The 14228-nt window shown below is 36.3% G+C and overlaps 1 protein-coding gene across 1 annotated transcript in view; it reads left to right on the plus strand.

Annotated features, from left to right (window-relative positions):
- The window catches only part of CSMD1 (CUB and Sushi multiple domains 1), a 3308788-nt gene that overhangs the window by 638744 nt on the left and 2655816 nt on the right, over positions 1-14228 (plus strand). Inside the window, exon 2 of the mRNA XM_069726899.1 lies at positions 12754-12970. Within this exon, the coding sequence (XP_069583000.1) occupies positions 12754-12970 (217 nt within the window). The remainder of the gene's footprint in view (positions 1-12753; positions 12971-14228) is intronic.

The raw sequence follows: 14228 nt of genomic DNA on the forward strand, positions 1-14228 counted from the left end.
CCAAATCATTACTTTCATCGGATGTTTCACAGAGAAGCTCAAACACTCTGGCTTGTACTCTTCATGTGGGAACCTTCTCACATAAGACTTGCCATCATTTCCTAAAATGCAAAAAGTGCTTTCATCACTAAATAGCACTTTTTCCCACTCCTCCTTCCTCCATTTTAAATATTTCAATGCCCATAGTTTTCGCCTTTGTCTTTGTATGGCTGTCATCAATGGCTTCTTTCGGGCCTTGCACCCTCTCAATCCTGCTTCCAAACATCTCTTCCTAACAGTTGATGTTGCTACCTCAATATTGCACTTTTCTTGCCATTCTCGCAGAAGCTGAGGAGAGGTGAGCTTTCGATTAGCAAGAGATGTTCTTATCAGTACTCAAACCTCCCTTTTAGTTGACTTTCTGGGCCGACCTGATCTGGGTCTGTCCTGGGTAATTCCAAGCTGCTTATGTTTCTGCAAAATTCTTACGACTGTACTCTGATTACAGCCGACCTTCCTTGTAATCTGGGGGCCAGTATAACCCTCTTCTTGTAGTACCACAACTCGCACATGATCCTCCGCTGACAAAAATCTGAAGGCTCCCATCATAAAACTGTACAGTATGATTCACTAGATAGACCAACAGATAAAACAAACAAACAAAGCAGCAGATGTGATTGGCTGCCATATCCAGGTTATGATTGGTCACAAGAACCTCATCTGTGATTGGCTAATTTTGGATCTGAAGCTGTATAATATTTAGTTCTGCTTTCAATTCCCATATTGTTGCAATAATTTCAGGCAAAACTGCTTCAAAAGCTAAAAATATTACAGGGACAGAATGCAAAATTGTATTCTGAACAAAACCATATATAATATGTCATATTAGCATCGAAGATATTTGACAGAAAACGTTAAAAACTTGAAAAATCAATCAATTTATCCTATGCAGGACTTTTGAACACCACTGTATATATATATATATATATATATATATATATATATATATATATATATAGATAGATATATAGATATATATATATATATATCTATATATATCTATATATATATTTTTTTTAACAATGCTGATGTTTAGTAGACATTGCAAAATTTTCAAAAATATCATGAAAATTCTGATATTTTCACAACTAAATGCAAAAAATACTGGCTTAAATTTACCGCTATCATAAAGTAAAATATATCATGAAATGCACTCTCAAAATCACTGAAATATATTGCAGCAATCAATATGTATTACCTCATAAAGTGATACTGGTCAGTTGAAAAAATTGGCCTGGTCATGATGGTGAAAACAGGCTTGAGGGCTGACGGGGTTAATAGTTGTGGAAAGGGTCAGTAATTTTTTTAATTTGTAAGATAGATCATCAATATCAGATTGGGCAGTGATTACGCATCCTAACATTTAGCTCATGGAAAGCGCTGCTTCTTTCATGCAGCTTGTTCACTTTTCACATTACTTTATTTTCCTGCACAAATTCTACTGAATCTCAGAATCAGTGGGATCTGTCAAAGTGTTCCAGAGTTATAACCTCATAAAGTTACAGTGGTCAGAATTGTAAAAATTTGCCTGTCATTAAGCTGCAAATTGGCTGTCACTGAGGGGTTAAAAAACAGTATTAAGTATAGAGTCGCAAAAGTTGTACATTATATTTCTAGTATATTTAGAGTTATAAAATGTCATAAACACTCATTTATATACAAAATTCAACCAGTATATGCCTCAAAAACATTCAGTGAGACATTTGTTATTGTGCATGGCTACTGAAATTGCACATCAATTATGACTGATGTAGCGTGATATTTTTAGCTGACCTTTTTGTCACAAATATTACCTATTGATTACCAGAAAATAGTTATTTCCCAATGTGTTCAGCAAAAATGTTATAGGAATAGAAAATGCAATGGGTAAATAAGCTTTTCTAGGTGTTTAAACACTATCCTTTTTTGTAGAAATTGCAGGAGATGAATGTGCAAATTAAACTTTGAACATATTTAAAAAAAAACTGCTTAGTGGAAATTAAACACAACAGCTGCACTTACACTGAAAGATAATCATGAACGAGCTTTATTAAAAATGGTCATTTCACAATAAACCTTTAGTGTAAACAGGCTGCAGATCCTGGTGAACAAGAAGAGTGCCTATTCATCAAGTAAACCGATCTATTGCACAGTACAAAAAAATCATCATCTTCAGCGCTGCATCATTCTGTGTGAGCTGGGCCTATGTGCACTGAGCGATCTAATACAGATTACTCAATAATATACATCATTAACTTTGGTGTGTCTGTATAAGCAGGCTATTAAACAACCGCTGATCAGTAAATGTTTACTGATCAGTGTTCATTTCGTGCTGCCACTTGGCCTGATTAGAATGACCCTTACCCTAGACCATTTTAGAATGCACCAAATATATCAATGTGGCTGGATGATTAGGCTGGTGCATTATTACACTGTCTAGCCTAAATATACTTCACTTATCAGTTAGCTTCCTTTGTGCCACATTTTGGTGAAGTTTGATTTTACAGTATCACAACGTGGCCCTACTCCTTATTGTTGGGCCACACCTAAATTATATTATGTTACGTCCCATTGCCGAGCATGTAAGACACTTTTTTGATGTTAATAAGTCAATATTCTGGAATGTCAAGATTAGTAAATTTGTCCAAATAATCTACTCTAAAAATAAATTTTGTTTTTTAAAAGCATAGCACATGTTTATTTCAGCTACAGATACAAATTAAATTGAAATGTATTTTTATGTTATAATTGATAGCACAATTCTACACAGATTTTATTAGTTTTTATTTAACTTTTAACCTAACTTTACATGAAATACTGAGAGGATTTATTGCCTCTCTACGGTGCTCTTCTGTGGTCAGCAATCATTTCAAGTGATTGTTTTAAATTTAGCTATTTTAGTGGGATTTTCCTGACATTTTTAGTTGCATTTTACAGAAATAGCCATGGTCTGTAGGTAACTTACAACTCAGCATTGTTAAACATTATCTGTCAGTAGAAAGGTACAAAAAATTTCCAAGGCATTAGCTATGCAATGGAACACTCCAAAGACAGTCATCAGGAAGAGGTTTAAGTTTGGCAGAAATGTAACAATAGGGACATTACTAATAACTGGAACTGTCTTACAAATTGGCCATAAATCCAAATGGCATTAATGGTGAAAATCCAACACTGTGCGCCACCAAAAGAACACCATACCCTCAGAGAAGCATGACGGGCAAAGTATTATGCCTTGGTGCTCATTTATAGCAGCTGGAACTGGAGCTGTTGAGGTATTTATGAACACTTCTAAATATCAGTCAGCTTTGCATTCAAAATCTTCAAGCATCTGCTGAAAGCTGTAGATGAATTCACTGTTCAGGACAATGATCCTAAGCATACCTCCATATCAACAAAGAATGGCTTCACCTGAAAAAAATCAATTTGTATCTGTTTTGGAATGGCCCAGCCAGAGCCCAGACCTGAATCCAATTGAAAGTCTCTGGGTTGACCTGAAGATGGCTGGGAACAAGAGATACCTTCACAATCTGGCAGATTTGGAGCACTACTGCAAGAAAGAGTGGGTAAAGATTGCCATACTGATATATTTCCAGCCAATCAGACTGAATGCTGTCTTAAATTCTAAGAATACTTCAATAAATTATTAGTTGAAGTTTGTATATATTTATACAATCACATAGTTTAATTTTTTTTTCCATCCACAAAATGTTTTTATTTTCAACCAAATTGTACGGATTATAGGCAACATTAAAGGTAGAAAACATCTGAGCTGATTCTTCTTGGTGTGATTTTTTATATGACAATAAAATGGGCATTTTAACACGAGTGTGTAGACATTTTATAGCCACTGTATTTATCTATCTGACTGCTTTATTTCTCATGATATGTATCTTTGCATTGTTTTTCTGTTTTCATGTAGTAATGGAAGTACGTAGAAAGAAAAAAATAGCAAAGATACTAATGTGAATGCACATAAACTGTTGTTTACAATCAGTTTGTTTTTTACCATATAGTAATACAAAGTCAATATTAAGCAACAATGTAAAACACGCCCTTTTTATAGATACAGATATATTGTTATATGGATTTATCATAACTCAGTAGGTAGCATATATCAGATGCTATATAATGATTTTAATATCTTTACTCAAGTCAATGGTATTTAAAAAAGGAATTTGTAGTATGAATGCATTCTACATTTATATTACATAAATATTGTAGAATCATTATTTATATTTATATTATAGATAATTAAATTATGTTTGAAAATACACTTAATTATTAACTTTCTTCTATTATCTTAACAATTATTTTGTATGAATTTGAGGCCTCGCGCATATGTTCAGCATTTGGTCAGTATGTTACATCAATATTTGTAAGCCAAAACTAGGAGTGGAACAATCAGAGGAAAGTATAATAGAAAAATGGCACAAATTCGGCATTTTTCACACATTCCAGGTTTTGGCCTACAAATACTGAGGTAAAAAACTCACCAAATATTCAACGTGTGTACGTAGCCTGGTACAAATAAAAGAAAGATTATTTTGTAAAGTAGTAGGCTTTTGTAACACAGCATTTTAAAATTAGTAATTTTTTTGCGTTTCCAATGATAAAATTATAGAAGCACTTATTTTGAGTTAGCATTTAAGAAAAATACCGTATATACTCGAGTATAAGCTTAGATTTTCAGCCTAAAAAAATGGTCTGAAAGTGGCCCTCTTGGCTTATTCTCGAGTCATGGAAGGCGGGGGGGTCGGCGGGTGAGGGGGAGCGACGCCTGTCAAATACTCACCTGTTCCCAGCGCTACTGGTCACCGCATATCCCACGGTCTTCAGGCATGGCAGCTTCTTCCCCTGTTCAGCGGTCACTGGTACCACCCATTAAAGTTATGAATATGGACTCCACTCCCAAAGGGGTGGAGCTGCATATTAATTACTGTAATGAGTGGTGCCACATGACCGCTCACTACAGGAAGAAGCTGCCGCTCCCGGAGACGTGGGACATGCGGAGACTGCGTCCGGAGCGCTGGGATCAGGTGAGTATGTCATATTCACCTTTCCGCGTTCCACCACGACCTCATCTTCCACGTCATCTGCACTGACTGTTCAGGTCAGAGGGCACGATGACGTATTAGTGTGTGCGCCGCCCTCTGCCTGAACAGTCAGTGCGGAGAGATGGGAAGCTGAGGAGCAGCGACGTGAGGTGAGTATGTCATTTTTTTAAGTGCAGCAGCAGCATTACATGTGGCTATATGGAGCGTACATGGAGCCATAAAGAACTGCATGGAGCATTATATGGGGCATCTATGGGGCCATAACTGCATGGAGCATTATATGGGGCATTATATGGGGCCATAAAAGACTGCATGGAGCATTATATGGGGCATTATATGCATGGAGCATTATATGGAGCATCTATGGGGCCATAAAGAACTGCATGGAGCATTATATGGGGCATATTTGTATATGGAGCATCTTATGGGGCCATAATGAACTGTATGAAGCATTATATGGGGACTATTTTGTATGGAACATCTTATGGGGCCATAATGAACAGTATGGAGCATTATATGGGGCTCCTGATTCAATATGGATATTCAAAAACACTTAACCTACTGATGTCTCAATTAATTTTACTTTTAATGGTATCTATTTTTATTTTTGACATTTACCGGTAGCTGCTGCATTTTCCACCCTAGGCTTATAGTCTACTCAATACGTTTTCCCAGTTTTCTGTTGCAAAATTAGGGGGGGTTGGCTTATACTCGGGTCGGCTTATACTCGAGTATATACGGTAATGTTTTTTTTATTGGTAATACCAGTTGCACTTAGTAATTTAGTTTTGTTTTATTTTTCATTTAGAATTTGTATGTCTTTTTACTTATATTTTTTAAATATTTATTTAACAATTCTAACTTTTTTTTTTTATTTCTATAAGGGACTTGAACACAGGATCCTTTAATTGATTCTCTAATGTGTTCCATTGTGTCAAACTGACCAGCAGTTTATGAGCACGGTCTGATTTAGAAAAATAAATTATTATATATAGCTATCCTATATATATTCTTTATGTCACTTCTCCATTGTTAAGATATTAGCAATCACAGTAAATGGCACCTAATGAGTTTACTTTTTTCAGTCCAAGTGAGTGTTAGACAGTTTTCAGTGGGAGCATGTACTTTTTCTACCTGTATGGTGCTGAACAATCATAGGCAGGCAGAAACAGTCAAAGAATAAAACAACACGCAACCTTCATAACTAAGATTTATCAGTGTGTAAGGTATAATGACAGACAGTCCTGTTAGTCTAACCTCTGCATGAGTCAGTGTGAGGTGAGAGACAGTGCAACTAGGTTTAAGCTGTGCTACATTAGAAACCCGTCTATCAGCCTAATGACTGTGTGTGTCAGTAATTAGAGATGAGTGAACCCAAACTGTAAAGTGTTCGTTGCTAAACTCAGAACATGGACTTCTCAAGGAAGACCGTTTTACAATTCGGGAGTTTGTTTGGGGAGGAGAGAGAGAGACTTCAATGGGGTTCGTGTTCAGGTTCAAGATCTGTTACAGTTCTGGTACTCGAAACAAACATTGGACTATAATTGAGTTTGGTAGCAGAACCCGAACTTCCACGCGTCGGCACCTCACTATCAGTAATCAAACTTATGGCCCCTGTGGTTAGTGTCACTTGTATTCCCGCTGCAGTGAAATCAGGGATGTAATTTTCATCTCATACAGGAGTCACCTGTCTATGTTTAATTACTCCTGTGTGAGATGTAATTAAACTATGCTGTAATTTCACTGCAGGGTGATAACAGTTTGAGCACAACAGATATAAATGTGATAATGACACATTGAGCTATCATCTCTGGACAGACGGTGTGGGGGAGGGTCAGGACAGCAGAGCTAACAGTGCTGTGAAAGGAGGGAAGCTGATAGAAAGGTTTCCAATTTGACACTGCTAAACTCAGCTGTATTGGCCTTCTCCCCACACGGACTTATGCATTAGGTTGGACAAGAAGATTAGGGCTGTCAGCCATACATCATACATGAAGGATTATAGAAAAAATTGGAGTCTGGCTCAACAGGACTGGATTTTCCTTTTCTTTTTCTTTTTCAAAGCTGGAATTAAGTTTTTATACATCATACATCTCCAACACTGAGAAAACTGCTTAATCTATAGTGGGGGCGTTTTTTTCTTCCTTTGAGTGTTAATGCCTGCTTATGATTTGTCAGCATTATACAGGGATAAGTATAACACACCTCCAATAAAAATTGTCTTAAAACACCCACTTGGACTTAAAAAACTTAACTTGTTAGGTACCAAATACATTGATTGCTAATATCTCCTTAGTGGAGAGGTAAAATTGAAAATGAAACAAAATGTTTTGCTCTTCTCTGCAGCCACTAATACATCCTGTGTCCCGTTTATCATGATACTTTGTGTGAAAGGCACTTTTTAATGTCTTACCGAATAGAGACATTTTATTTTTGCGCTATGCTTTTGTTGTGTTTGTTCTCTTTGTTCCAATACAAATTCCTCTGTCAGAAATTGGCATCAGAATTTACGGATTAAACAATAGTGATTGGAGCATGATCTGGTTGCTATACATATAGGCAGACTTCTGTTATGCAAAATATTTGGCATCTGCTTGATAAGGAGCAGGCTCAGCTCCTGAGCTCTCCTCATGAATTCCTCATTGATCTATGTTGAAAATGTGTATGATAGTTGGTTATGGGGATAGATAAGTCAAATTATTGTTATGACTAATAAATATGTTAGCGAAAAAAAAATTAAATATTCAACACTACTGTCAATTTAGAGCACAGAATTCAGGATAGTCAGTCCGTATACAGCATGTAGTACCTGCTGGGAAAAAACCTGTTAGGTAGTGATTACCATTAGACATAAATATAGAAGATTCAGTAGTAGTCACTGTGAACCAAGAGCTGCAACATTGGAGACTACTATGGATGGTAAGGACTTAATCACTAGAGACACATGCTAAGCAAATAATATGTAATGGAAATCCACCAACCTGTCACTTACCAGAACTTAGTTTTTAATTTACATTCTTGGTAAGTCTCATTGTTAAAATTTTCTGTGGCTAAGAACAAATATAAAATATACAGAGGCATCATTGACCACTAATAAAAGCAACATATATGAGAAAACTTATTACAGTGCCCTACTGGACCCTATAGCAGCATTATTTTAGAACGCCTGCGTTATATAAGGACTGTCAGCCATAAATGTGCACCTTAATTCTATATTGGTATGAAGCTTTTTATATATCTAACAGAATTTTATTTTGTTGCTTAAAAAAAATAAACCTTTATGCTATGAATATTTACAAGCTTGCTTTATAAATGGTACAATTTGTAATTCCTGGCACTTTAGGCATTATAAAAAGTTATCAATGTGAATCCCATCTTACTTGTATTCACAACAAAGCATTTATTCTTTCTTATCTGTGTCCAACCGAGTGCTATGCTCTACAGAGCTTATTAAATCAACTACTTAGCTTCAATTCCCAAAATAATCTTTTGCTGATTGTGAACCACAGTAAAGTATTCTGGTGATATTTATATAAACCATAATTCATGATGTATTCAATGCAATTTTACAAAATGTTTATTAAAAAAACTATGATTTCTTGTTGTTGAACATAAATGAAAAGAACCTAAATGAAAATCTATTCCTTATTCCCAACGTGTGACATTCGTTAAAATAACAATGCTAAAATTGTATAATTGTGTAATCAACGTTTGAACTTTGACATAAATTAATAAAGATATTTTCAGCATATACTTGATTATAACTTTTAAGAAACTTTGAAGTGGGGTTCACTCTGAGCTATGATTTCAGTGAACAACCTTATGACCATTATCCTACCAAGATTTTACCTTTATTTTTTACTCTAGCAACACAAGAGCTATAGTGTTAAAAAAGGAGGCAATGAAGGATGTATTAAAGAAAAAACAGGAATTGAGACAAAAAAGACAAAAAATAATAGTTTCTCCATCATTTTGTGGTTTATGTGTTAATCCATCTTAATGTTATGAGTTAATCCATTCTACTGATCACAATGGCTAACTGTCCCACAAAGTCGTTTGGTCTCCCTTAGTGATGAGCGAGAATACTTGTTACCACCCGAGCATGCTTGGGAAATCTCGAGTAACGAGTATACTCGCTCATCATTAGTGTTGAGCGATACCGTCAGATACTTGAAAGTATCGGTATCGGATAGTATCGGCCGATACCCGAAAAATATCGGATATCGCCGATACCGATATCCGATACCAATACAAGTCAATGGGACATCAAGTATCGGAATGTATCCTCATGGATCCCAGGGTCTGAAGGAGAGGAAACTCTCCTTCAGGCCCTGGGATCCATATTAAAGTGTAAAATAAAGAATTAAAATAAAAAATATTGTTATATTCACCTCTCCGGCGGCCCCTGGACATCAGCGGGAGGATCCGGCGTCCGGCACGGCTTCTTTCTTCAAAATGCGCGCCTTTAGGACCTGTGGAATGACGTCCCGGCTTCTGATTGGTCGCGTGCCGCCCATGTGACCGCCATGCGACCAATCAGAAGCCGCGACGTCATTCCTCAGGTCCTAAAAGGCGCTCATTCTAGGACTTTAGCTGAGGAATGACGTCGCGGCTTCTGATTGGTCGCGTGGCGGTCACATGGGCGGCACGCGACCAATCAGAAGCCGGGACGTCATACCACAGGTCCTAAAGGCGCGCATTTTGAAGAAAGAAGCCGTGCCGGACGCCGGTTCCTCGCGCAGATGTCCAGGGGCCGCCGGAGAGGTGAATATAACAATATTTTTTATTTTAATTCTTTATTTTACACTTCCGATACCGATACCCGATATCACAAAAATATCGGATCTCGGTATCGGAATTCCGATACCGCAAGTATCGGCCGATACCCGATACTTGCGGTATCGGAATGCTCAACACTACTCATCACTAGTCTCCCTTTCTTCATAAATAGTTGCAATCAAAAGGTGGTGTGTATGTTCATGGCATAAATACTAAAATACATTTTTTCCCCATCCAGTAGAGGACGTACATCTATATCACCTATCGATTGCAGGTGTATATAGTGGGCTCAGGAATTTAGCTGGCTACAAACACAGACAGTGCTAGCACCTACCTCTAACAGCAGCAAGTGCAGCTAGCTCTGATCACTGCTGTTTAACCATTTAAATGCTGCTGTCAATCACTGACAATGACTTTTAAGCATCTGTCAGGCTTGCACAACTCATGAGCTGTCATGCTAGGCATATAGGTCTTATGAACAATCTTCTGGAAGACAAGTTCTTCAAAATAGCCTCAACTGGTTCAACAGTGAGACCTGCATTAGTCTCCTTTTAACCCTTTACTTACGTAGGATTTTTACTGCGACTTTGGTGCCCACAAATAGGGCTTAAGTTCCTCCAGCTTGTGTTTCCTCACAAACTTAACTGAAGTAACATTTGTTTGTTCAGCAGCATATCATTTTCACCTAGCGTATTCTTAATTTCTTGTTATAAAAATTGGCATTTTCCTAAAGGTTAAAAATACTTTCAAAATATCCTGTGTGTATATGAAGAACACTATTTCTGGGCATTTATGACTTGTATCGTGCATATGTACAAGTTCCCCCCTTGCATTCTCAATCTCTCAATTACTCTGAATTTGTGGCTTTGATCTTTGTCATAAGCATCACAGAATGCAGAGTATCATTTCTGCTCCTCAATCAGTTTTAAACACACATACTCAAGTAGCAGTAGCATGAAGGAAAGAATATGCCAGTAGTGATCAGTGTAGATATGAATTTGGCACTGGGGTAACAAAAAAGACTTGTTAGAAACTCCGGTACTATCTTTCTGTCTCTCCCTCTGTTTCCTCACTCTTGCTCTCTCTCCCATCTTCATTTAGTGAAATGGGCTGACTCACACAACAGTGATCTGGCATTCCATCTTTATCTACAACTTAGATTTGAGCGTTATTTTTCAGAGTGGATGGTTTGTGCGGGAGGTAGAGGTGAAGGTAAACAGTGTCTTAGAAGTGGCGAATCAAGAAGATCTCTCTGATGAGATATATTACAAAGTTTCTTATATTCATTTATACTAGTGTTTTATGCAAACTTTGCTTAAAGTACAATTCCCATTACAGTTTTACATGTTACTGTTCTTTGGTATTGTTAAATATATACCAATTTAATCCATGACAAAATGTTTCTCTGGACTTTTGTCCATTTGGACATCCATAATGGTTCATCTTTGGTGATGTTTCTGTATCTCAATCTATGCGTTTTCTCTAAATATTTTAGATTGATTAAAATATTTTTTATATTAATAAAGTTTTATTATAACTCACCATTTGATGATTGAGGGATTTTTTTCTTACATTAAGCTAAAAAAATAAACACATTTTTGGTTATAGTACAAATAAACTAAAGTTACTATTCAAGTTTTTTTTTCGTGTCAAAAGACATGTTTAGCCATTCTGGTTACAGTAGTAGAGAAAAATATGAGGCACTCAACAGTTTTATTAATGGGAATAAAACCAACTTCTTTATTCAGGTAGCTTAAACTTCATGCTTGACACTCAGATAGGCAACAGCCATTTCACGCTATTCATGCTTCATTGTGTTTGCAGAATAACTATTCTGGTTATTATTTTGTGAATTTTCAAGCATTATTTCCTTTAGCTTTGGCTATACAGCCAGGCATAACTCCAACAATAAAAGTTAAAGCAATTGCTACAAATCCCAGGGGCTAAGCTTAGTCAGAAAAGAAATGTTTCACTCTGTGAATGGAAAACATAATGGTGACCATTGGCTGTCAAACTGCACTATTTAGATTTTTCTTAGATTTGATGTAGAAACTGACAGGTCTTCATGCAACCATGGCACTTGATTACATGCAAAAAGTTTATTTAGCATATCATAATCAAATATATTATACAGAATAATGCCTAGATAATCCAACATCCATATATTAAATACTGATCCAACAAATCAAAAGTATGAAGTAGCGGAATAAAGTTTACAATCAATGGATGACATTTCGATCCAGCCTATACCTTGGTCACATTTGAATTCTGGATAAAGAATGATAAGAATCTAGTTGTCATTTTGGTGCAAGAGAATACTACAAATCATTCATATTTTGGTTGCCTCTAGAGCAAAAGCAGTTATGCTTCTCTTTGCAATACTAGTGTGAAGTTTTCAGGGTTTTACCTCTTCATGTATCATACAAAACTAGGAATTCAAGTTATACTTTGCATAAATACTTGAGCTACTTGAGTATGTGAGTATGTGTATGTAAGTATGTGATAGCACCCAACTCAACAAGTAAGGGCAAACTGATAAATATACAATATGTCACATGCATCTCCCCAAAATCATAAGTTTCTGCACCCAGGAAAGGTGCCAACAGTGTCTTTGGAGAGAGTCTTAAACCATCACTAACCCATGTGTTAAATGCTAGGACATTCCAATCTATTGTTATTTTATTTTACTTGTGTTTAATAACTTATTACATAATAGACTGTACATACAGAGTAAAGCAGCTAAGTAAAGGATATGTGTGGCATATTATGAATGTCATATGAACCATGTGCTTAGCATTACTAATAGCCAATACATAAGTTTCCTTTAATGATGAATTCATTAAATTTTGTCCTATTGTTGTTATTTTTTGTGTCTTATTAATTTTTTCATTTTTTATTACAGGGCAAAATTGTGGAGGAGTAGTACAAGGTCCTAATGGTACAATAGAAAGTCCAGGATTTCCACATGGATATCCAAACTATGCGAACTGTACATGGATAATTATCACTGGGGAAAGAAACAGAATACAATTATCATTTCAAATATTTGCACTGGAGGAAGACTTTGATATTTTATCAGTTTTTGATGGACAGCCTCAACAAGGGAATTTGAAAGTCAGGTAGGACTTCAGTTTCAGTAAAAATATTAATTGTTCTTCTTTGTGTAATATTTTCTATTTATGGAGTGGAAACAGTTGGAAAAAAATTTGAAAACAAATAAGTTATTTTTTAAAAAAAGCAAGTTACGATAATCTTTATCTGATGGATAGGGGATACATTTCTGAGTATTGGGACCCTCAATGACCTCAAGAATGGAGCTCTGGATCTGGGAAAATAGGGCTCTGTAGCCCTCTCTTGAATGGAATAGAGGGGCTTACAGCACTCATTATCAATTAAACTGCCAGGAATAGCCAAGCACAGAATTTGTTTTTTTTCTGGGTATCCCATATACAATGAATAAAGCATGAAGTATGAGCATCTCTGCTCCATTCAAGCTGGAACAGCAGTGTCCCATCATTAAAGATGCAGAGCTCCATTCCAGGGATTCAAGGGTTCGTAGCGCAGCAATCAGCAAGTTAACCCTAATAAAGAATAGGGGAAAGCCCTGTAACCAATGGAATGCTTTTTGTATAAAGATATATGGGTATGTTCACATGGTTTATATGCAAAGCAGGTTTTCCATCCAGATTTTCTAGGTGGGAAATCTTTAAAGGGGTTCTCAGAGAATAGAAAAGCTAAATAACAAATGAAAAAAAATTAAAAGGAAATTCCTAAATGCTCCTAAATTAGAAAATCACAATTTTTTAAGGAGGTAATCACTATGTAATTAAAATCTTTCACTAAGGGCAACCTGTCCTAAAATATTATGACAAGTGACTGTGAGGATGTGCAGTAGGATGCTCCGATCTCCTTCCTTCATATATGGGATAATGTACTCCACAAATACTAGTGGCGCTACCAGAGGTGCTGAGGTAAGAAAAGGCCACTCAAATTTCTGTGTACCCTGTCCTTCTGAATAGCAACAAAAGTATCTGCATGTTATAGAAAAGGAGCATCCTATTGCACATGCTCACAGCCATCTGTCCTAAGTCAGAAGATGGTGGCCATATTAATTCTATAGTGATTAGCTCCCTAGACAAAATGATTGGATTTTTCTAATTAAATGTGTTTAGGAATCTTTGCATACTGACATTTCCTAGGGTTGTTTAACCCACAATTGAATATTCAAGGATTGACAGCTGCTACAGTTGGGAGATCCCACTATATATAACAATTAGTATGAGGATAGGAATAGTAACCAAAAAGGGTGAAGTCACAAAGAAATCACATTTCCAATCAAACAATATACCCAAAGAAAATGGAAGTAAAGGGTGAATA

Source organism: Ranitomeya imitator, chromosome 5 (genome assembly GCF_032444005.1).
Source record: "Ranitomeya imitator isolate aRanImi1 chromosome 5, aRanImi1.pri, whole genome shotgun sequence".
NCBI lineage: Eukaryota > Metazoa > Chordata > Amphibia > Anura > Dendrobatidae > Ranitomeya > Ranitomeya imitator.